A 25,436-nucleotide genomic window follows, 5' to 3' on the forward strand; every position below is an offset into this window, starting at 1 on the left:
TTGGTGTGGATGCTAGACTCAGAGAGGTTAGGTCACTTGCCAAGATGGCCCCGCTTCTACATGATGGCTATCAGATTTGAACTCACGACCATGGGACTACAGAGCTCTCAGTATGCTCTTCTCTCTACCTACCAAATCCCGATCCCTCATACTTCCTTTACCCCAAGGTTTGATTGACAAATAAGGAAGGAAAGTACCTCCTACCCATCCCTATCCAGCCATGGTCCCCAAGTTCTCCTGATGTTACTTCCCAAATATTTCTTGACTCTGGTTCCTCTCTCTCGCCCAGAATCCAGGAGCATCTTTCAGCTGTCATTCCAGGCCTTCCATGCCGTAGTGTCCTCTCTTGTCTCCAGTGCCCCCCCACCCTGCCCCAACCGATCACTCTCAGGCTCAACTGTAGGCTGTCCTAATGGCGAGGGATTAGAGCTTTGCTCTCACACCCCTGCCCTGACCGCTTTCTTTTTTCACTTCCCACCTTGCCTCACCTCCATTAAGTTGCCCTTGGCCTCTAAGATACAGCTCATGTGTCATCTCTATGAATCTTTCAGTGACCCCAAGCTGAGCACGGCACCCCCTCACACTGTCCTGTGTGTGATTGTTCAGGCACTGCCTCTGGGTCTCCCAGGTGATGATCCCTTCATCATCATGCACAATGCCTGGCACAGTGCCCAGCTCACAGGAGCCCTGGGCAAATGCTTACTGAACTTAACTGTACTTAATGACCACCTGTTATAAATCAGGCACTATGCTAGAGCCTCAATAAACCCACACAATTATTTTTGTAAGAAAGGTGCTATGGTCCCCAGTTTACAGATGTGGAAACAGATTCACGGAGCTCAACTGCTTGTTCAAGGTCTCACTGCTACTCAGTGCTGGGGCTGTGATTTTATTTGAATCTAAATGTGTGTAATTCTAAGATCATGGTCTCTCCATCTTACCGGCTGCCTCACTTAGGGTGTCTACATAAACAAGGATGGAATCCTTAAGCTAAAAGAATTCATCTCTAGTGGTGGAATTATGGGCCTCAAGCAGAGGGTGCAGTAGGGGTTGGGGATGAGAGGAGCACATAACCCTTCTCCCTCGGTGGCTCCTCAGAGAGGTGTCCCATCAGCCCTGGGTGGAGTGAGATCTCCCCTGGCTTTCCAAACTGCAGGCTGGCTTGCCCCGCAGCACTGGGAGTCCCTCAGAGACTTTATTCCTGGCTCTCTCTGATTGAGCTTTGGTCCCAGTGCCTTCCCTGTGTCCCCAGCCCTGGCAAAGTTTGGGGAAACTACGCTGATGTCATCGCCACCGGGAGCCCGGGTCCAGGCGGAAGCCCACGTGGCCTCCGGGGTGCTCCTTTGGCACAGGCACGTCATGCAGGTCTGCTCATTCCAGTCCCTCTGTCCGCTGCTTTTTCCAGGTGGTGTACTTCACGGCCACATTCCCCTATGTCGTGCTCGTGATCCTCCTCATCCGAGGAGTCACCCTGCCTGGAGCTGGTGCTGGGATTTGGTACTTCATCACTCCTAAGTGGGAGAAACTCACAGACGCCACGGTGGGCCTATGATCTCATTCACACCATAGCTCTGGGGGCGGCGTCGTCTGGGGATGGGTCTGGCCTTGGGACGCTGTTTGCAAGAAAGAGTGAGACCTCCTCTCACAGGGCTTCTCAGTGTTCACTTTTACAAGGTTCTAGTAATCCTGGAGTGTTACACACTCAGAAAATCTTTAATGAGAAGTGGGCAGCTGGGGGTTTTCAGATTCCCAGAATAGTTGACCTACATGTGGGGCTTCAGGAGAAGCCAAAATGAAGAATGAAATCCCCTTAATAGCTTTGGGCCACCTCATACCACTTATCTGTTACTAATTATAGTGCCGTGGAAATGGAGTTTTGCTGGTTGGAAAATAACAGTGCTTAGGCAAACCACAAGCAATTATATTTTAAAAGGCTCAGACACAATTGAATACTTCTGGGACACCCACACAAGGCCACCATGTACTTGCATTTTCTCTTTGCGTATTTGTTACAGGCACATCTTACTCTAAAATTCTCTATCAAAAGCTTCCAAATGAGGGGGCAGTTGTTCAATAAGAAGTGAATTTTCTCATCTTAAAGCAATATGCACTTTTTCAAAGCGCATTAAGAACATGTGTCTCAGATCGAGTATGTTTGCACATAAAGGAAAACCTCCAGATAATGGCAGCTTAAATAAAATAAAAGTTTATTCCATTCTCATGCACTAAAGCAGCCCAGTGGTAGATAGTCAAGCACTGGTTGGGTGATTCCATAGTGTCCCAGGCTCCTCTCTTTCTGTTCCACCATCCTCAGTGAATAGCTCCGGATAGCTGCCAGAGCTCCAGCCATCATATCAGCCTTCCAGGTGCACAAAGAGGTGAGGGAGGGTAGAGATAGGCACACTCCATCTCTTTGAAAGACAGGAAACCCCAGAAGTCCCATGTCACAATTGATTTTTCACTTCATTGGCCAGAAACGAAATCATATGCTTTTTCTCTCCTTGCTGCACCTCCCTTTGATGCTGGGAGATGGTCCTTTAGCTGGACAAATGGCTGCTTTTACATAAAATCACAGCTTTGTCACTAAGGAGTATGGGAGAATGCATGTTGGTGTAGGCACAGGCTTTGCCAGTACACACTTGAACTTTTTCTTTGTACATTTTAAAATCACAGTTTAACAACTGGATTTAATTTATAAAAATTATGGGCTAGCCATCATACGAATCATACACATTTCTAGCTCAAACTCTTGAGTGGCCTCTGGAACTTTATAAGGACAATTAAGAGAAATCACCAAGAGAACCAGGAGGCGTTATCGAAGTTCAGGAAGGATTGGTACTACAAAATCCACTCTGTTGTGGCTCAGAGGTTGCTTTACTAAGATGAGGGGTTATAGACTTACAGATTTTTAATAGCAGTTGTAATCTATAGGAATGTCAGTTAAAAAATATTTTAATTTTATATCCATGAATATACTTTGCTGTTTCGAATTGTATTTTGAGAGTATATGCAGCTAAAGAGAGGGCTCTCCCTTCTGTTTAATTTTACATGGTAGGAAATGTAAGCATGAAATGTGTGTGTGGTTTAGAATTCCTCTCCTTTGATTAGAGAGGAGTTAAAATCCCCTAGGTAATTTACTGCCTTTTTGGCTTCCAGCCCAAAGGATGTATGTTTCTCACCTAGAGTTAATGCCAGAGTCACCTTGTCCTGAGTACCTTTCCCCTGGGGAATGATGTGACACTGGGCCTGGGCAGCTCTCCCCCCGCAGGGCAGCTTCCTTCAGTGACCTTCAGTCTTCTCCCCTTTGCTTCCCAGGTGTGGAAAGATGCTGCCACTCAGATTTTCTTCTCTTTATCTGCTGCATGGGGAGGTCTGATCACTCTCTCTTCTTACAACAAATTCCACAACAACTGTTACAGGTATGTGGAGGCACTTAAAGTCCCAGAGATAGCTGGTGCATTGAGATAGAGTCTGAAGACAGACAGTGGACTGAGCCCTAGACACCTGAGGTCACATCCTCACACTTCACCTGAAGTTAGAGCCAGGGAGCCGCCTCTGGCCTAGGTGCAAACCCCTGCTAAGGGCTAGCTGCTGGCTTCCATTGGCCTGCAGCTGACTCTGACAGTGGTGGGGGCTCTGTGGCTCTTTATGGCATGGAACTGAGCCTCTCTGAAGGTTGCTGTGCTGTGTCCTGGGATAGTCATTTGTGAGCCACCTAGTTCCCAGATACAGTCATAGGTATGGTCACTGATGAAGGGTGGTCTTTCAGTCACTCCACAGGTATTTTTCTAGAGACCTCTAAAAGAAAGGCAGCTTGGTGCAGTGGAAAGAGCATCTGGGTGATATCTGTGTTAACTAATGGATGTGCTAATTAATGGATGTGGTGGGAATTCTTTCACAGTGTATACATACAGCAAATCATCATGCCCTACCATTTAAATATATTAGTTTTATTTGTCAGTTATACCTCAGTGAAACTGAAAAAAAAAAAACCCTCCCAGATCTAATAATTGGAATGTCGGGAGGTGGGGCAGGCTCGGGAATCTAATATCCAGACAGGATCCCCAGAAGATTCTAAAGCTTGGCGACACTGAGAACATTTGGATAGTCTGGTGTTAGGCCAGGGGCTCTGAGACCCCGAAGCCCTCCACCTGGGAGAAGCTGGCAGCTCCTAGAGTTGGTGACATCTGAAAGCTAAGTATGCCTGGGATAAGCAGTAAGAAATACAGCCAGTTCCCTTGGCTGATTAAAACAAAAAGAAGGAGGGCCTTGTGTTCAGATGGCCTTGCATTTGAATTACGACTTCACCATTTACTAGAACCCCAAGATGCTGGGAAACATACTTCACTTCTCTGAGCCTCTTTATTTTTCTTCATGTACAAAATGCAGATTATGATATTAAAAAAAATTTTTTTTATTAAGGTATTGTCGATATACACTCTTGTGAAGGTTTCACATGAAAAAACAATGTGGTTACTACATTTACCCATATTATCAAGTCCCCACCCATACCCCATTGCAGTCACTGTCCATCAGTGCAGTAACATGCCACAAATTCACTATTTGCCTTCTCTGTGTTACACTGTTTTCTCCGTGACCCTTTACCTCATGTGTACTAAACATAATACCCCTCAATCCCCTTCTCCCTTCCTCCCCACCTGCCCTTCCCCACCCCTCCCCTTTGGTAACCACTAGTTCATTCTTGGAGTCTCTGAGTCTGTTGCCATTTTGTTCCTTCAGTTTTGCTTCATTGTTATACTCCACAAATAAGAGAAACCATTTGGCATTTGTCTTTCTCTGCCTGACTTATTTCACTGAGCATAATGTCCTCCAGCTCCATCCATGTTGTTGCAAATGGTAGGATTTGTTTCTTTCTTATGGCTGAATAGTATTCCATTGTATATATTACCACATCTTCTTTATCCATTCATCTACTGATGGACACTTAGGTTGCTTCCATATCTTGGCTACTATAAAAAGTGCTGCAATAAACATAGGGGTGCATATGTCTTTTTTAATCTGAGAAGTTGTATTCTTTGGGTAAATTCCAAGGAGTGGGATTCCCGGGTCAAATGGTATTTCTATTTTTAGTTTTTTGAGGAACCTCCATATTGCTTTCCACAATGGTTGAACTAGCTTACATTCCCACCAGCAGTGTAGGAGGGTTCCCCTTTCTCCTCATCTTTGCCAGCATTTGTTGTTCTTAGTCTTTTCAATGCCTGCCATGCTTACTGGTGTGAGGTGATATCTCCTTGTGGTTTTAATTTGCATTTCCCTAATGATTAGTGTCATGGAGCATCTTTTCATGTGTCTGTTGGCCATATGAATTTCTTCTTTGGAGAATTGTCTCTTCATATCCTCCACCCATTTTTTAATTGGGTTATTTGCTTTTTGGGTGTTGAGGCGTGTGAGTTCTTTATATATTTTGGATGTTAACCCCTTGTCGGATATGTCATTTACAAATATATTCTCCCATACTGTAGGATGCCTTTTTGTTCTGTTAATGGTGTCCTTTGCCATACAGAAGCTTTTTAGTTTGATGTAGTCCCATGTGTTCATTTTTACTTTTGTTTCCCTTGCTCAAGGAGATGCTTTCAGGAAGAAGTTGCTCAATTTTATATTCAGGATATTTTTGCCTATGTTGTCTTCTAAGAGTTTTATGGTTTCATGACTTACATTCAGGTCTTTGATCCATTTTGAGTTTACTATGTGTAGTGGGTTAAACAATAATCCAGTTTCATTCTCTTGCATGTAGCCGTCCAGTTTTGCCAACACCAGTTGTGGAAGAGGCTGTCATTTCCCCATTGTATGTCCATGGCTCCTTTATCACATATTAATTGACCATATATGGTTGGGTTTATATCTGGGCTCTCTAGTCTGTTCCATTGTTCTACTTTTCTGTTCTTGTGCTAGTATCAAATTGTCTTGATTACTGTGGCTTTGTAGTAGAGTTTGAAGTTGTAATCCCCCCAGCTTTATTTTTCCTTCTCAGTATTGCTTTGGCTATTTGGGGTCTTTTTTAGTTCCATAAGAATTTTAGAATAATTTGCTCTAATTCACTGAAGAATGCTGTAGGTATTTTGATAGGGATTGCATTGAATCTGTAGATTGCTTTAGGCAGGATGGCCAGTTTAACAATATTAATTCTTTCTGTGCATGAGCACGGGATGTGTTTCCATTTATTGGTATCTTCTTTAATTTCTCTCATGAGTGTCTTGTAGTTTTCAGTGTATAGGTCTTTCACTTCCTTGGTTAGGTTTATTCCTAGGTATTTTATTCTTTTTGATGGTATTGTGAATGATATTGTTTTTCTGATTTCTCCCTCTGCTTGTTCATTGTTAGTGTATAGGAATGCCACAGATTTCTGTGTATTAAGATTATGACATTTTGTTGAGAGGTAAGAGATGATGTGTGCAAAGTTCTCAGAGCAATATCTAGCACATAGTAGGTGTTTAATAAGTGGCAACTGTCGTTATTATTTTTATTATTAATGTGAGATTTTTCTGAACCAAGAGGAAAAGATTATAGTTCAGCTGTGGCTTGGGATGGCTGGCATGGCCTCATAGAGGAGAGATCTATATTGGGCCACATTTCAGGTGCAGGGAAGGAGGGAGTATATTTCAGGTAACAGAAACAGCTAGAGGTGGGAATGAGCAGGAATGTGAAGGAGATGTGGGGCAGGAACAGGTCAGTGGGATTGGAGTAGAAGGTGTGTGCACGTGGGGATTGAACGGAGATGGGTCCTGAGAATCAACTGAGGCCAGATCAGAGAGAGTCTCTGTTGTGGGTGGCTGGGGCTGTCATAACAAATACTGCCCAGTAGGTGGCCTAAATAACACAAGTTAATTTTCTCATCGTTCTAGAGGCTAGAATTCCAAGATCAAGGTGTTGATGAGGTTGATACCTTCTGAGGCCTCTCTCCCTGGATTTAGATGTCTCTGTGTGTGTGTCTTCTTATAAAGGCAAAGGCATATTGGATTAGGGCCCTAATGACTTCCTTTTAATTTAATTACCTGTTTGAAGCTCTTATGTCCAAATACGGTCACATTCTGAAGAACTGGGGGTTAGGATTTCAGCATATAAATTTTGGGGGTACACAAGTCAGCGCATGATGGATGGGCTGCCAGGCTAAGGTATCTGACCTTTTTTGGTCATAGCTGCTCATTGAATTTAGTATGAAAGGGGTAAGCATTGCTCTGTGCTTCCTTAGAAATGAGTCTGGGTGGTATGGCAGAAAGAACACGGGGCTGAGAGGCAGGAAGTTTGGATTCAAATCCTGACCAACTGTTAATTAGCCCATCACCTTCCCCCGGGTCTCAGTTTCTTCATCAGTAGCCAAGGGGCTGGACAGGCCGGCTGTTTACTGAGCACTTGCCCTGACCAGGCTCTGCGCTGTGCAGGCATCAGATGGCTCTGTCCCCACAGGGACCTGTGAGGGAAGTGGGGTCCTCGCCATCAACTGAAATTAGAATGGAAAGAAAGCCTCCAACAAATGGGAGAAGCAGAATTTGTATTTGGCCCTGAAGCTCCCTTTGGCTGTGACTTCTCCGAGTCTAGGATGGCTGGACCTGGCAGGCTGGGAACCGCAGCCGTGGAGCCAGCAGAGGGTGCCGGGGTGCAGGCAGAGCCTGGTCTCTTCCCCACCTGCCCCCTTGCCCTTCTGGGCCTGTGCCCCAACCCCAGGCTGTCCTCACACCTTAGTGGCATGTCATGGCCCCTTCGCTTCTATTATACATGGGTCCCATCCTGCAGTCCCCAAAAGGCCCCATTCCCTCAATTTCTGCTCTGATGGACAGACTTACCCCTGCCGCTACCGTGAGGGGAGACTGGAGCCAGAGCTTTGATTCAGAGGCCTGGAACAGGCAGTTAGGGGAGACCTTTTTGGGGCTTTTCAAACCAGCCCAAGAGAGTCTGTGGTCAGGATGGCTGGTTCCCTTCCTAGAGAAAACAAGGCCAGCACCTAGTGACTATGTTTAGAAATGGACATGTACAGACATGCACATGTGCACAGACACACCGATGTGTCCTACTCACAAAGCATACCTAACAGCAACCTCTCGTCCCCTCCTCCCAGGGACACTCTGATTGTGACCTGCACCAACAGTGCCACGAGCATCTTTGCTGGCTTCGTCATCTTCTCAGTGATTGGCTTCATGGCCAACGAGCGCAAGGTCAACATTGAGAACGTAGCGGACCAAGGTACAGTGCAGTTGTCACCCGGCTCTTGCAAGACAGGTTCCAGGCTCACCTTGTGAACTCCTAATTTACACTGTGCTTGGGAAGTTGGCCTTCTGGCTGGGGCAGGATGGAAGGTGGGGCAGCCCAGGTGCCCCGTTGTGGGGGGACCAAGATAAACCCTAGTGGGAAGCTCATGCAGGACCGGAGCTGGCCCGTCCCTAAGCAGAGGGGTTGCTATACACGTTGCTTTTGTGCTTCCCTTTTCTCGCCTTTGTTTCTTTTTTCTGTCTCATTTCAGCTCCAGCCTCAGTAAGTAAGGTCTGTATCTGTTACACCTGTTAGGTATGGGGCATAGCCTGCTGCGAGATGGCATGCCTTGCAGAGGGCTCTGTAGAGAACGAGTTCTAATGCCTACTAAGAGCTCTGACTTCAGAGCAGTCTTTCCTGACAAAGCACCTTCCTGGTTGTGAGGTCAGATGTGCACTCAGGGCCTTCTGCTTAGTTAGCAATGCAGACCTGCAGTTTTTTTTTCCCAGTGGATGGAAAGGTTGGGTGATGGTGGTGGGAGGGGTGTAGAATAAATGTTTACTCTTTACCTGAGTGATCTCTATGTTAATGTTTAGTGTTTGTATGGTACTTTCAAGTTTACAGAGAGTTTTCATTTTTATCTCCCTTAATCCATATTTCTGGCACAGCATTTTATAGAGTGTTTAATATTTTTATTTAACACTTTATTTCCACCTACCCTTATTCTACAAAGAATTTGAGCATTGAAAGTTTTGATGATTAAGGAATTTCATTGGGACTATAGCCTATCAGATATCTATGGGATGCTTTGGTGCCGGGACATGTTTGGGGCTCTGGGGACAGGACTGTGACCCTGGACAATCCAGAGTATGTCCCTTTGAGTAGCTCCCCTGTGCACTTATCTTTCTTCAAGGAGCTCACTGCAGTTATCAGATAACGGCTCAGGTCATGCGAGAGAACCAAGCCCTAGAAATGTCACCTTCTCGGTGGGCTGCCGGCTGTCTTCTGGCTCCCCAAGGATAATTAATTACTGCTCCTGTGATGCTGATGGTGCACCGTGAACCCCCAAGAGTTAAGGCGCCAGCATGTTCCCCGGGGTTAATTATCGCTCCATGGAGAGAGCATGCTAACCCCCAGGGATTTTGTTTCTGCAGCAGTGGGCTAATTTAGAGGGTCCCTGGAGCAAAGCAAATGCGCCTCCCTCGTTCAGAATTTTCAACTCCTTAGGGAGGAGAGGGGATGGAGAACAGAGAGAAGGCTCTGTCCTTAGGGGTGCATATGCCACCCCTTGCTGTCCTCATTTCCTCCCAGAAGAGTGGCTGGAACAGGGAGGTCCTGCCCCACTTTCTAGGAGATTTGAGGTGTTTTGTTATTTCTGTGATGTTACAGAGCTCACTGTGAGCCCTGTTGCCAGAGAGTCATTCCTGAAACAGGGATCACATCCGTTAACTCTTCTGAGCGCTTGCCTGCCCCAGGAAAGGGATTTGGGAACACATGTCGCTAAAACCCAAATAGAGTTTGGTTTTTTCTTTACATAAAAGCATCAGACAATTGCCCATGTTTCCCTTCAAACTTCCCCTTCCAGGTATTTTTCACTTCCTCTGATCTTAACAGGGAGAAGAGCACTTCTAAGAGGTTCCTACATGTCCTGGTAATACTTGGTAACTTCTCACTGTCACCAGCACAAGGACTGTGGGCCTCATTTCCCACAGGGGAGGGGCAGTGGCCCATGAGGCCTTCTCCCAGACCCCTCTGCCCAGCTTTCCCTGCACACCTGAATTTGCATATTTTAATATGCGGCTTGCAGGCTTATCTGATTTCCCCTGGTATCATGGAGGCTCTGCAGAAGTCAGGACAGAGGTTTGGGGTCAGGCCTGCATTAAATGCCCACCCCTTCCTAGCTGGGCATCACTGGCATATAGACTTTTCAGTACATTTTTGCTGACCCCAAATTAGTAACTACATTTTGGTCTTTAGTCCAAAACAGATTTTGTTTAATGGCCTAACACTATTCTATTTTGTTTAGTGTTTTTTTCTAAGGGAGGTATTTTTGGTCAAAGTCATTACCCCAAATCTCAACCACATCAGGGTTTTGGGGGGCCTGTTCTTCTCAGGTATCTGCTGCAGAAAAAGTACTTCCCAGGAAGTCAGCCTTTTAGTGTTGCCTCCCGCCATCTTCATTACTGCCTGTAGAGCAGCAACTTGTGGTCAGAATCCAACCCAAAGCCCTAGCACAGTGCTCATCTGACACCGAACAGGCGGGGGCAGACCAGGGAAGATGAGCACAGACGAGTGTGGTGCCCTTAACCTTCCCAGGCTGAGGTGGCGACTCTGGCGACCAACACTAGGAGGTGCTGCCTCGGTTCCCTCACATCCAGCCATCTGTCTGTCACCAGGATGCCAACCACTCCTTCGAAGGCACAGGAGTTCAGGAGGTGTGTCCTTTGAGAGCTCATCCATTCGTAATAGGTTCAGAGGGGCCACTCCTGCTGTGGCAATCTAGGATAAATGAGGCTGTCACTGTAGGTCTCTGGGGGCCCTGTGCAGGTTGCTGGCATGCAGATCCCTTTGATCCCTTCTTGTGGGAAATATAATAATGGCCATTGCTTGCTGAGTTCTCACTATGCCCAGGTACTGTTCTGAGCCCTTTGTTTGTATTGACATATTTAAGCTTCTCACAGAAGCTCTATGACAGTGGATACTATTATCTCCATTGTACAGATAAGGAAACAGATTTATGCAGAGAGAACAAGGCTCACCAAGGCTCCCTCAGCTAGTAAGAGGCAGAGCCAATTTTCTAGTCCGTTGGGGAATGGAGCCTGCACTTCAGCCACGGGGAAGACTGCCTCCCCGCAGGAGATGAGAGAAGCAAGCCTCAGCCTCTGTCCTACCAGACATGTGGACTCTATCTGGGGAAAACTCCCTGCAGCTCAGACAGTCCATCTCTCCAGAAAAAGAAAAATCTAAACTTTACAAAATAATATAAAAGGGTATTTTAAACATCCACTCCCCAGCCAGCTTGGATAAATCATTTGTTGAAAATAATGCCTTCACGTGTGTACTTTAGGGAGGCAGCTGAAATTGAAGCAGGCTGAGTATTTTGAAATCATATCCCCCCTGGAAAAAATCAGCAAAGCCCAAAGGACCAAATCCTGTGGAAGCCATTAGTCGAGGGTTTCCAGCTGTGGCCATTTCAAGACCTTCTTGTCCACCTTACGGGCCCCAGTGTTGCCAGAGCCCCTCTGTGTTCTGCATTTGAGACCTATTTTGAACTGTAGTTTTAGTACAAACTTTTCTTTTATGGTGCACACAGGGAGCCTTCAGAGGCTGGGTCTGCTGTCTGCTCAAGAATGCGTAAAACGGGGGTATCTGAGGCATTCAAGGCTTTATATTTTAAATACCCCAAGGCCCTTGGCAACATTAGGAACTAACAACCTGATAAATTCCAGCTTCAACGAGCACTGTTATGCTTGAGTTATAAAAACTCCAGGTGCTGCAGTATCGGCTGTGGACTATCCCCCCATTCACTTGTCTCTGCCCTTCATCACTTAGTTTTCTCCTTACAAGGAAATGAACAACTTCCAGGTCTTTGGCCATCTTGGGTCACAGTAATATTCCCAGTGAGGTCATGAGGCAAGTAGGAACAGCTGGTAGGACTTCATGGTAGCAGAGAAAACGCTAGCTCAGACATCCTTCACGAGGACCATGGGCAGTATTCATGAGAAAACCTGAATCAGTACCACTCATTTCCAAGGTCATTGTCCATGCATAATAAAGGCTCATATTCTGTGAGTGCTATTGAGGCACTAGTTTCTCATGAACACCCTGTGAGGTACTACTATTTATCCCCATTTTACAAATGGGCAAAGTTAAGGCTTATAGAAATTAAATAACGTGTTGAGGATTGCACAGCTGGTAAGTCATAGGGACCGGATTTGGACCCAGATCTCTCCAGTCATTACAGCACAAACTCTCTTAACCCTTACACTATGCTTCACTGCTCCATCTCCCCCAACCAATCACCTGTGGACTGATGTTTGTAACCCCATTTTTACGAAGCCTTTGTCAGGCAAGGTCCTAAAGCGTTGGATAGATTCATGTCCTGGGCAAATGGCTTCTCCTGGAGGATGAATAGGGGGAAGGGAGGTGACGGGGGTGTTGTCATTGTGCGCACCTTCTGACCTGTCGAGCAACCTCGGCACTGCTGACATGTGGGTCAGGTGATTTGTGTGGGGACAGTCCGTGCATGGAGGGACATTCAGCAGAATCCCTGGCCTCTGCCCACTAGGTGTCAGTAATCACACCATCCACCCCTGTTGTAAGAATCAGAAATGTGTCCAGAAGTTGCCAAATGTCCCCGGGGGCCAAATCCCCCTTGGCTGAGAGGCGCTGTTCTAGAGGGTGATTAGTACATTCGTTTGTTTGCATGGGACACCTCCTGGCCTTGGAGTCTGAGTCTCTGCTTTGGCACTATTTTTGAGCCTCTCCTCTGAGTTTCCTGAGGTGGGAACCTAATTCCCCTTTAGGACCAAGTCCTTCCCTTCAAAGAGCTTGAGGTCTAACTGGGGAAATGGAAAGAGATGAATAAACAAACAACAGCCAGTGGAAGCAGCATATAATCAGAAACATATGAGGATCTCTGGAGAAAGGGCCCTGTGGGGCTTCCAGGAAGAATGGCCCTGGGGCTGGGCCTGTCTGCAATCATCTGCCTTGTTCTTCCAGGGCCAGGCATCGCATTTGTGGTTTATCCTGAAGCCTTAACTAGGCTGCCCCTCTCTCCATTCTGGGCCATCATCTTCTTCCTGATGCTCCTCACTCTTGGACTTGACACTATGGTAAGTCCCTTCCCTTTCAATCCCTGCCCCAAGCTCCTTCTGAAGACCCCCTCTCTGTGTGCGCATTCAGCCTGCAGTGGGGGGTGGGCTTAGCAGTACCTAGGCATTTCCCTGAGTGATGTGGGGACAGGGAGGTACCTGTGCAGGGCTCACAATAATAGCCTTGTCTTTGTGGGTGACTCATGATAGTGCAAAGAAGAACTCCCCACCCCCACCCCCATTCTCCATAATAGACTGTGTACTTTCTGCTTTGGTGTTATTTTGCCAACATAAATTCAAGGGGGCTGGATAAGGGAGAATAATATGAAGTCAATTTTACGGAAATTGCTGTCTGGGGCTGAGACTCCCACAAATCATGCTGACAGGTGCTCGGAGTTTAATATTGGGTGCAAACAGGGTTTTTCCTCAAGTAGAAGATCAGATTCAAGGTAAACTAGAGGAGAGGAATTTACATCTCATGAATACCCAGTGAAGCTTCAAATGTCCTGATGGCTGAGCAGGAGTGCAGTGTCTGGCGGCTGGCGATACAGTGGCTGGGAAACCCTGCTTGGATTTTCCTCGCTGGCCTTGTGGGTTGGACCCCAACAAGGCCTTTTAGGACAAGAGAATGCAATTCTGCAGACCAGACCCCATACAGACACCGCCTCCCCGCTGGAGCTCCCTGGGCTGGGTGGTTTGTCTCAGATGCCCCTTTTCTGGCACCTTTGCAGTTTGCCACCATCGAGACCATAGTGACCTCCATCTCGGATGAGTTCCCCAAGTATCTGCGCACGCACAAGCCGGTCTTCACCCTGGGCTGCTGCGTCTGCTTCTTCATTATGGGCTTTCCGATGATCACTCAGGTCAGCTGCCTGCTGGGCACAGGCCTGGGGTGGGGGTGGGGGAGGGGGCCTGGTGTCTGTCTGTCCCTTTACCCTGAGAGCCCTCAGACCCCATACCAAGAGCCAGATCACAGCCATTTCTGCACAGATGGTGCCGGTTCTTTAGGGATTCTGACCAGAGAGGGAAATATGTCACCTTGGCTGCTAGTACTCGTTCTAGCATCTTTGTAATTGAGATGTAGCCCTCTTGAGCCAACAAGGCAGGTGTGTTCTACTTTGGGGAAATAGAATACGTGAGAATCCAAACATACTGACCACAGAGATTCCCCGCTGACACTTGCCAAGCAGGAGAGTTTATAGCCACTTGAGTTCCTTCTAGTCCCGAGTGTTTTGGTAAATTGGCTGTTAACTCACTCAGTATATATATTACTTTTGCCCTCTCTGTGACCTTGAGCAAGTCATCACTTTGGGCCTTAGTTTCTCCATCTGTGAAATGATGGATTGGAATAAGGTGGTCTCTGAGCCTCATCTAATGGAGAGAAGCTTAAAGAGTGAGGTAAAGATTCAGAGGGATACGTGAGAAATGACTTAAAGGTCACATGAAGGTCAGCCAAATGTAGATATACGGCAGGAATGATTATTGCTTAAGGCAAAAATGAAGCAGTGTGGCTGCTCACATATACATCTTCAGGTGCTGACCTTTGCCTTTTAAGATTAAGATGTTAGATCACTTTTCTGTGCTTACTGTATTGGTAGGCCAAGTCTCTCATGGGCCTGCTTGCTGACATGGTAAGGCCCCAGCTTGCATACCAGACCAGGCCTAGGTTCCTGCTGTCTCGGGGAGGGGAGATCCTCTGACTCCTGGGTGCCCCTGCTTCTCTTCAGGATGGAAGGACTGACTGTTAGAAGTGGACAAAGGGCCTAGATCCACACCCACTGACGGCTCTTTCTCTTTCCTCCTAGGGTGGAATTTACATGTTTCAGCTTGTGGACACATATGCTGCCTCCTATGCCCTTGTCATCATTGCCATTTTTGAGCTCGTGGGGATCTCCTATGTGTATGGTAAGGTAGAATTTAGTGTGCATAGTTAGTTGCACCCCTGGCAAGTGGGCTTTCCATATTTAATAAGACAATATAACAGCTTAATTGCAACTATTTAGGAAACATAGGAAACTGTATCTTTATTTCTGAACTTGCCTCAGGACCACTGTGATCCAAATTTACTAGAGAAACAAAAGTGGCTGATGGTGAAACTCAGAAATCTTTGTGTCAGAAACTTCTAGGACCATGGGTTGGGTATGGCCTGGTATGTAACCAGTTAAGGACAATGGCCACATGAAGGAGAAGGCTATTTTGCAGGTATAAAATTATTTTCTGGTCTTGGTGGCTGCAGTCCCCATGTGGCTTGAGGGGGGTGTAGCTCCACAGCTGGTCCCCAGATACTGCAATGAGAAGAGACCTCCACGCTCACAGATCCTTAGGGAATTTTATTAACATGATGGGAGCCGGGGATGCAAGATCTCAATCACAGCTTTTCCCAGGAATGAACTTCCAATTTCCTTATAGTTTAGCCCTTCCTACCATCACCACAGTGACCTGCATCCCATAATCAGTGTGGCCATTATCAAGAACAATAGGAATGGTCAGTCAACAGATGCCATCTTGCCCTTTGTGTGGAGGTGTTTGTGTTTGACAGTCTCAGCGGGGCCTCTAGGCCTCTGTGTGCACTGCCAGTCAGCACCAGCGAGCCCTTCTGGGTTCAAGACTAGTGACTTCTTTGTGCCTGGAAGCCTGCTCAGACCCGTTCCTAGACTAAGACCTCCCTAATATAGATATGGCCTATGTAGCAAATTCCAGGAAGGTGAAAAGTGCTAGTTTAGACTATCTGACAGTATTTCAAAACAAAAAAGAGCAATCTGCTGTAAGTTAAAAGCAAATGCAGGCTATCGCTTGGGATGCAGGATATGTGTGAAGGACAGAGGTCCAGAGGAAGAGGGGTCAGGACAGACAGCTCTGCAGTGTTTCACCTTTTAAGCTGGGGGCCCAGCAGAGCTCATCCTAACTGCCAGCTATCCTTATGTGAGCATCTTGCTTGTAGTGTAATTGTTAGCCTCCCACCCAACAGGTGCTCAACAGCTTCTTTTTCCTGAAAAAATCATTAAAGTGGAGGTGGCAGGGGTGGGATCAAGATGTAAAACAGAATTTTCTGGTGTAAATCTAGGGTGCCCCAGAAACAGGAAGATCCCAAAGTTATTTTTGAGTGTGGGTAGAAGGGGGATTTGTCTCAGACTGGTGATCACATCCCCACTGCAGGGAGAGTTCAGTCTGTGGGCAGAGAAGTGGGCAGACATGCCAGCTGCCCTGATGGGATCAGAGGCCAAGCTGCCAGCACTTGGGGCTGATGAGACTGCCTGGAGCCTGCAGTGATGCTGCACTTGAAGGCCTGCTGTGAGTTCGGGTGAGGCCTCAGAGAGCTTTCTACTGAGCAGAGAGTGGCAGGACCCCAGTGCCTGCCACAGTGAATCTTGATTTTCTGCCCAGATACTGTTGGGAAAGGAAAGGACTCAGCTCAGTGCCACAGGGAAGTCAGATATAGTGAGACAAGAGACCAAAGTCAAGAAAGCAAAGTAGGCTTTAATACACTGTGCATAGAGTAGCAGAGCACGACTGCCTAAGATAAGACAAGCAGGCGTGGATGCTCATTCTGAGGCTTCTTTTATTTTGGCAGGGCAGAGAGGTCCTTGATTGACAGCTGTCAGCTCTCTAGGCTTGTTCTGCTTGGTGAAATGGGGACAGGGGCTGTGCTGTGCCTGTGCCTCTGATGTTTCTCATCTGGGGGGACCCTGGACATTTCCTGAGTCAATCTTGGACCCTGTGGCTTCATCTGACTAACTCTCTGAGTCATTTCTGGCTTTCTGGTTCTGTTTGATCAACTCCCTGAGTCATCTTTGGGGGTCCCTCTCTCCTTTCCATCCCATTCATTTCTGTCTTTCTGCCTAACAATACCAAAGGCTTTGCCATGGAGAGGCAAGGGGAGGCTTCCAAACCTGCCGTCTTTTGGAAACTCAACCCCTCGTGGGTCCACAGGCAAGCTGAAGTTGCCACGGTCTGTTGGCAAAGTCAGGAAAGAACGGGCCCAGTGCAGGTAGCATTTCATTGATTTCTTCCACTCTATGTTGTCACTTTAACTGCCACAAAAGGCCCATTAGCACAGTCCTTTCCTATAAAATGAGGCTGTTTGGTGTAGTTTACCAGCATCATTAAAATAGAAACCTTTAACATTTTTATTTTTAGGAGTTAAATAGCTTCCTTCCCTACCTCCAACGTAAATCTGGTAGTAGAAGTTTGGTTCTGGAAAAATAAACCCTGAGTGCTCCAGTCCCCGGGCTGTTCTGATTTTCCTAGGGACCACCCAGGAAATCACCTGGTCCCTAAGGGCTGGCGCTGGGCCAGCCTCCGGAGCCAGGTCGACTCTGTGCTGAGCTCAGGTTGAACTTGACTCCTGCAGTGTTGACTGTGGGTGTGAACCTCCAACTTGCACCTTGGTAGAATTTTAAGAAATGAAACTTGAGAACAAATATTTGACATAAGCTAACATAATCGTCAAGCAGCGAAAGGAGAAGCCTGCACAGCTTTGTAAGTTACACCCCAGAGGACAGTGCACTCTTTATGGAGCTGATGAAGCCCCAGACTGCTCCATGGTTAGTTTTAGGCGGTTGAACATGAACTGTGAAGAATGAAAATGAATCTGACCGATTTGATGCATTCCTGCCCTGGCTGCAGAATTTTAAAAATGTGCAAGTGAGTGGCAGTGATTTGTGTTTTCTTCTTTGTTCTCATGGTCTGCAGACTGTAGCTTCTAGAGGGTGTCATTCAAATACTTAAAATATGGTTGGTGTAAGTTTCAAGTTTTCTCTTTAGCTTGAAATAGCCGATTCAGGTTCTCAAGTTAACATTCCTCAAAGGCCAATATCTGTCGCTGAGGGATCCAGGTTGAGAAGTGGAACTCCTAAGTTTGGTGTAGGAACAATCTTCTTAACAGACTTGTACCTTAGAGTCACTGTGTCTTCCTGGAAGTCTATCTAACTCTAACTGTATTTCAAAACAAAAAAGAGATAACAACCTGCTATAAGCTAAAAGCGAATGCAAGGTGTCCCTTGGAAAGCAGGACACGTGTGCAGGACAGATGCCCAGAGGAAGAGGGGTCAGGACAGAGCACTCTGCAGTGCCTCACCCTTTAAGCTGGGGCAAGCAGAGCTCACCCTACCCGCCAGCTAGCCTTCTGGCTGGGGCCCCATGTGACTGCACTGCCGCAAGGCCTCCTGCCTGCGATCTGCTTGGCTCTACTTTTCATATTTTCCCCAAATCACAATACATTAACTTGTCTTGCTCTGTTTTCCACTGTAGCTACTTGTTTTACATCCAACCCTGCAGACTGTCTTTCTCTACCTCCTCGGGAGGGACATTAGATTCTCACCAGGCCATGCCTTTTATATGATGGGGTATGTCATTCTTCAGTTTTTGCTGCTCATCCTGCAGATGGAACTCTTCAAAGTTTTTTAAAATATAAAACATAAAACAGAGGAAACAGTCTCCCCAGAACTCTGCAAATTCAAGCTTAATTTTGCTTCTTGTGATCCCCTTTCCTGGACTCCATTTTCACTTATATTCTTGGTTGAAATGTCTCTGTCTACCTCTCATTCAGGGTGTAGGGTCCCCCAGTTCCACTGCTGGGGCTCAGTGAATGTTAAGAATGACAAGCTTCAGTCCAGTAATACCTCACATGGGTAAATAAGTGTGAGTAAATGTATTACATGCTGACTGCATGCCCTGTGTGCTCCTAGTAAAGTGGGGAAGGTAGAGGTGGTTTCCTGGACTCGTGCACCTTGCCAACTTGCTGCCAGGGGGAGCAAACCCACCTGACGCTTAACACTGAGAAGGTCATGCTAAGCTGAGTGTTCCCGGGCTGGGAGCACCTGTGCTGCCCACAGATCAAGGAGGGCTTTGAGTAGCCAGGCAAAGTTGGAGAAGATGGCATCTCAGAGACAAAGGAATATAGAAGAAAATGAAGACTGAGATGGAGTGACTGTTAAGTTTGTTGCCAATGCAGGTGGGGCAAATCTGAGCGAACACATAGGGTTTTGGCTCTGAGGGTTGGGGCTTTCACATTAACTATAAAAGAATAATTTGAGGTATACGCAGGACTGGAGACACAATTGATAGGACTTAGTGCAAAATGAAAATGTGGAGCCTCTCATGAACAAACAAAGAGTTAAGAATTTCAGGATGGCCACAGGAGAGCATTTTCCTGGGGCAGGGGGTAGGGGGCCTGTGCCCTTCTGAGCACAGGGCTCAGGGCAGGTGCACAGCTGTAGCTCACATGCCAGGAGGCCAGCCCTGGCCACTCAGGAGGGAGAGCAGACCAAGGGCAAGGGTGTGGTTTATAAACACAAAAGCCATACAGCTGCCTGGACAGAAGTTACTGGTTGGTTGAAGTAAGTCCTTGACTTTCAGTTCAGGGTTGGTTGGTTATATGGAGCTTGTTGTAGCCCCAAATTTCTGAGCCCCAAATCTTGTTTGTTGAGTCTAGAGTAGTTGCCATGAGTTCACCACCTTTTTTTTTCCCCCTTGCTGTTTTTCTGCTAATTCACTGACAGGCAGTTGCTCAGATTCCTTTTGAAGATTACCTTACTCCTCCAGGCTCAAGGTCAGGAAGCAGGCTAGTCTCCATATGTACACACTGCAGGCTCCCTGAGCAATTCCTTTATCAAGAGTTAGGCCTTGAAGGCAAGAGGGATTTGGCTCAGTGGAAAGGACAGAGCAAGCAGAGGAAGCCTATAAACAATGGCCTAAGGGGAAGGTAGCCGTGGACTCAGGAAGGAACTCAGTTGGGACCTTGGGGATGAGGCAAGACATGGCAGGGCTGTGACTGGGTGGGAGCTGGGGCTGCAGAGGATGGAGGGACTGCAGAGCCTGACTCAGGAAAGAAGCAGAGGCAGAAGGATGCCTGGCGATGCCAGGTGCCCCAGGTCTGCATCTGCAGGGCCAGCCCACAAGTTGGTAGAAAATGCAGAGTAATCACAGGACCTGCAGCTCGCAGAAGGCAGAGGCCAGGTGGCCAGCGCCCTCATGTGAGTCCCAGTGTGGGAGATGATGTCCAGGGATGGGGCAGTTCTGGAATCCATGCTTCTCCCTCTCAGTCCCAGGACCACTCCTTTGCATCAAATTGCACCTTGCTGAAACTGAGTACCTGTCATCCCCCTTCTGCAACTCTGGGTCTAGCCTTTTATCCCCTCTGGGGAGGCTTTGAGCTCTTTTATGCCATCCCCCACCTCCTGTATGAAGCCATCTATATGTCTTCCTTGGGTCTAACCTTGAGGCCTGTCATCAGCTTCCCAGTCAAGCTGCATATACCATCATCTCTTGAGGATGATTGATGAGATGAATTATCTAGCAATAGGATTAATAATGATAACAGAAACTTCTGGAATAATTTTTTAAAGAATGGAGGCCTGCTTTCAGTGTCCTATGAGTGTGTGTTTGAGGGCTTCAGCTTTGAATTCTATTCCTTTGAGTCTCTTCCCTCAATTATATTTAGAGGGTTTAATGTCCAGAGGCCACTTGTTTGAAAGCATCTGATAACACTAAAGGAAGCATACACATAAATCCACAGATGTATAGGCCAACTGCCCCGAGCATGTAGTTCTTGCCTGTGGACACAAGGAAGCAACCTGGAGGGTCCTCACGTCATCGACTGACCTTTCCAGAATGACCCCGAGAACTCGAGCAGCAAGTCCCCCGAGTAAACCAGCAAAGGCTCAGAAAGAGGAATGCCCTCCTGCGGTCACACTGTGAGTCAGGGGCACAACAAGGGCTCAGCTCTGGGTCCTACCTAACTCCTGCTCCAGTCCCCTTCCACTGCACCACATTTGTGTTGGCCCTGATCAGGGTTACCTTAACACAGAGCAGGAAGCTCTGATGCAAACAGAGAAATTTCAGAGTGAGTTGAGAAAAGAGAGGGTTGCCTTTGGTGAATAGCTGACACTGTTCCCAGCACAGGCTGCTCTATAGCAAACGTAAGGCTTGGCTGTTTTTCATGATGGCTGTTGTCAGCAGGACCTGAGATTCACTGTCATATGCACTGGCTGATGCTCGGGGTCTGGGCTGGGCATGAAGCAGAAGCAAATGCCAGGAGCTCGGGGCCACGAAAGGTTTCAGAATCCATTAGTTTGGTGGTGGTGGCTAGAGTGGACTTTTGGGGTGGACTTTAAATTTGAAGTATAACATTCATACAGGAAGGAACACATACCTGAGTGTACAGCTCGATGAATTGTTATCCTGAGGTAACCAGCATCCAGATCAAGATATAGAACATTATCAGGATCATTTATTTTTAAAGGGCTGAGATGAACTCTTCTGTTCCCTGGAGGAATACGACACTTTCTGCTTTCCATCCCAGCAAGAGATTGTCCTTTTGCATTACATTCTTCTTCCCCACTACCATGTAGCATAGAGCAGGCATAGAGGAAACAAGGCCAGGAAGGGTAAATCTGGGCTGAGGTCGGGGTGGAGGGCATGGGTCAGGTGAAGGCAGCTGGTTAGGCGGTGGACAGGGAGGTGAAAGAGGGCAAGTGAGGGCTGGAAGAGGAGCCCTAGAGAGTGAATTCCCCTGTTCCTCATGGGGCTGAAGGCAGAGGCCCCAGGTATCCAAGGGAGCTGGGTTGCGAGAGTCCAGGAATGGAGGAGTAAGTGGCCCAGGTCTCGGACAAGAAGGTGGGAGGTTGTGCAGTGGATTATTCTCAATCGGAGGAGGTACTGGGGACAGGGGAGCTTGCCCTGAAGAAGCCTGTGCCTCTTGACCTGCAGGACACTCAGTTTTCACAAAATGACCCAGGGAATGAAGGAATGAGGAGACAGAAACCCAGTCTGCTGGGTCACTGGCCAGATGGGCTGACTGAAGGAGCTTGAACTTGGGGCCTTTCCTGCCCCTTCAGCCTAGCCATCCCACAGTTCTGAGAGCGCCATGCTTCTGATGAGCTCTGGAAACAAAGCAAAGAACTGTCTCATTCTAAAACACCCCTCAGTGGCTTTTCTTTTCAAGGCATGGTTTAAAAACTTTCATACACCAGGAGCGCATGGGGAGAGTGGTTACCTGTGGCCATGGGAGTAACTCTCTCCTCTGCTCATTACTTCAGTTAAGTTGGCCAGTGACCAAGAAGACAATAATCCTTTGAGTCCCAACAAAGCAGGCAATGGCCACTTGGGGTTTACACTGGTTTTTCACTGTTGTTGTCACCTCATACAGAGCAAAAATAAATTGGCTCATGGAACAGTGTCCTTGAAAGGGTGGGGGACCAAAACCAATGTACAATGAGGCTCATTTTAAATCCCAAGGCTTTCATAATCCACTGTGCTTTTTGACCACCATCTTAATTGGTTTTGCCTGAGTCACTGCTAAGCCCATAAGGCCATCTCCAAAAACAGCTGCGCAGGTGAAGGTGCCAGGCCGTGGCAGTGCTGCCACGCTGCTACCAGGCTGGAACTGAGCTTTTTAGATGTCACCATGGGATGACACTTTTGAACTTCACTGCATAGAGTATTTAATATCTACTTAAATTTTCAATTTGCCCTAATCTTTCCAGGAGTGAGTCATTTGTCTGATGGTTTCTTGTATAATAGGGGTCACGTTGACACGAGGCTGGGGCCATCCCTAGCCAACGGTGCTTGAGTGGCAGGTCCCCCGCCCCCGCCTCATCCCCTGCCACTGCACCTCATGCTCTGTCTCCACTTCTCTGTTTGCAGGCTTGCAGAGATTCTGTGAAGATATAGAGATGATGATTGGATTTCAGCCAAACATTTTCTGGAAAGTCTGCTGGGCATTTGTAACCCCAACCATTTTAACTGTAAGGATTGCATGCACTTTCATGTAGATAGGATCTTGCATGTGTATGTGGTACTTTATGTCTGAACAAGGCATGTGCCTGCATATAAGCTTGGGAAGCCAATGGGATGGCCTTTATTCTTGTTTCTCAGATGAGGAAATGGGTTCAGAGGGTAAAGTGACTCAGATGCTTAGTTCATACTAACCGTGGGCCAGGCTCTCTTCCAAGTGTTTTATGTTTGTCGCCTCATCTCTCCCTCACAGCACCTCTGTGGGGTTGGCGTTATCATCATCTGCATCTTATAGATGAGGAAACTGATGCTGTCTTGCCAATGGGTTTCAGCCCCCGGCAAGTTCACTATGGATTCAGTGTGATCAAAGAAATGACAGTAGAACGTTCTTGGGGTGAAAGGGTTATATCCAACTTTATTTCCACAGTGGCAGGTCAATCACTAGAATCCCATCCACTCAGAGCAAGTCTGCATGCAGCAAGCTGGTCTCTCCCTCTGGGCCCCTCTGGTGCGCACAGCCATCCCCTGGGCCTCTGTCCTCGGTGCTACCACCACTCCAGCCTCTGCTCTGCTCTCCTGCAGCCTTGCAGCCGTGCCACCGTGTCACCCAGAGCACTGGGCAGAGCTCTTTATATAGAGTCAATAGCAACGTATTGCCCACACGTGTGCAGTGAGCTAGCCAACCAGGGCCTGGTGACAATCCAGGCTACAGGAACAAACCTTCACTTTATCCATAGATGCCCAGAGCTCATATGACTTCCCTAACATCGCACCTCATGCTAACCTCATCATTAGCAACAGCCTGTGTTCAAGCCCAGGCAGTTTGGCTCCAGAACTCTTATTTAACCTAACCACTACTCAGTACAGATGCTCTACAACTAATACAGAGTAAAGCAGACTTTTAGTGTTCACTTTTATTGCTTTTGAGATCTTGTCACCCTCAAGTGTAATGATGACATTTTGAGATCATCTGACATTCATCTTAAAGATCAGAGCCCTTCATGTGTCAGTAAGTCTGCGTAAGAACTTACATGCATATCCAGGCACCTCCTTTATTGTGCCATAGGCTGCAGGTTTTCCCTTGATTCACTCTCCGAGCCCAGTAATTGATGGAGACCTTGCCGTTCCCTCTCCCCCGCTCGGGTTTTGCAGCGGTTGTCATCGCCCCAAGGCTACAGGAAGCTGGCTGTAGTTCCAGATGAACCCAGCAGGTGGCACTAGAAACCAGATTAAGACACTTGTTTTACTACCCAGTATGAGCTTCTGTAAAGGGAAACAAGACAGGGTGGAAGTAAAATTGTAAAGAAAATCTATGTCCTCCCCCTTCCCCCCCCTTTTTTTCCTACTGTCACAGAGTGAATTTTAATCAAAGCACCTCAACGTCTTTCTGAAAAGACAGAAGTTGAGAGAGAAAAAACCTTCAGCATTTATCTCCCTCTACGCTGCCATGGACATCAGAACAAGGCCCGTATTTATACTCACATTTTAGAGGCCATAATTGGTCTGAGAAGTCACACCAGATTCAGGGTATGAGAGCTGAAAAGGATTAAGATAGACTTTTCAGTCTTTTGAATTCAGAACTGAAATGTCTATGAAGAACTCAGATTTACCTAATTGGTGCCTGCTGTTCTTTGTCTCTACTGAGCGGTGCCAATCTCCTGGTCACTACTACACATGATTTATTCTTGGGTGAAATCAAAGTTAGAATCTGTTCTAGATTCTGCCTACCTGGGAAGAGATTAAACTTCAGAGAATTTTATTATATTCTACAGAAACATGCTGCATCATTGTAATAATCAGCCCTACTATTGGTGGAGGTCTCTTAAGAGGCAGGCACTTTATGCACAATGTCTCCAGAGCTTCTGACCACTCTGGTTGGTGGGTGATTCTCTCCCCATTTTGCAGTGTGTGGATGGAGGCTTGGAGAGGCTAAGGAGCTTGCAGGTAGCAGAGCTAAGAACTGAGTCCAGAGCTGTCTAGGCCTCAAGCTCACACTCTTAACAAATTTCTAAATACCCAGTGCTTTCATCTCCCAGTGGAGTTTGGCTAGCTTTGAATTCAAACAATCCCAATCATCTTTATGAGCAGAATGTCTTAAAGAGGCTTATGAATTAAAAATTCTAGGGACTCACTGTGGGTTTTAAGAAAGTTCCTCAACTATGCTGTGCTCTACTTGATTTCCATTATAAAACTCACCTCAGAAACCTGTAGAGAGGTCCCAGAAAATATCCAGAACCAGATTCCTTTTCTAGGATCAAGTACAGATAACCAATTCCATCACCTTCATTAACTAGTCTGTTTCCAGGGCCTGCATCAACAAAAGGTCAGGGCGACCTGACTCAGTGGCTAAATTATCATCTCTCATGACCAGGCTCATCTGAAGGCAGGGTTTTATCAAAGCTGACACAGTAAATTTATGGCAAGAACAAGTTTGCAGAGATAAGTTTGATATAATATTTGTGCAACTCAAAATGTATGTCAAAGGACCAAGCCTAACACTTACTTTTTTTGCCATTTGCCCTTCTGAAAAATGGATATTTGTAGTATGCTGGAAGGAGCTAAGATTATGGGCTTAAATTACTTGGAAACTCCTGAAATAAAATTGATCATTTTTATATGTGCCTTTGTGAATTTATAGAGCTATAAATATTCTCCATGCAGTTATTATATACATAGTCAGAT

General features: G+C 46.8%; 1 protein-coding gene across 1 annotated transcript in view; it reads left to right on the top strand.

Moving 5' to 3' along the window:
* LOC118936013 (sodium- and chloride-dependent glycine transporter 2) overlaps nucleotides 1-25,436 on the top strand; it is a 58,586-nt gene that overhangs the window by 24,530 nt on the left and 8,620 nt on the right. The window contains exons 5-11 of the mRNA XM_036932732.2: nucleotides 1,406-1,540; nucleotides 3,316-3,419; nucleotides 8,075-8,199; nucleotides 12,928-13,040; nucleotides 13,751-13,882; nucleotides 14,825-14,924; nucleotides 22,665-22,765. Coding sequence (XP_036788627.2) covers nucleotides 1,406-1,540; nucleotides 3,316-3,419; nucleotides 8,075-8,199; nucleotides 12,928-13,040; nucleotides 13,751-13,882; nucleotides 14,825-14,924; nucleotides 22,665-22,765 — 810 coding nt within the window. The remainder of the gene's footprint in view (nucleotides 1-1,405; nucleotides 1,541-3,315; nucleotides 3,420-8,074; nucleotides 8,200-12,927; nucleotides 13,041-13,750; nucleotides 13,883-14,824; nucleotides 14,925-22,664; nucleotides 22,766-25,436) is intronic.

This window comes from Manis pentadactyla, chromosome 9 (assembly GCF_030020395.1).
Source record: "Manis pentadactyla isolate mManPen7 chromosome 9, mManPen7.hap1, whole genome shotgun sequence".
Taxonomy (NCBI): Eukaryota; Metazoa; Chordata; class Mammalia; order Pholidota; family Manidae; genus Manis; species Manis pentadactyla.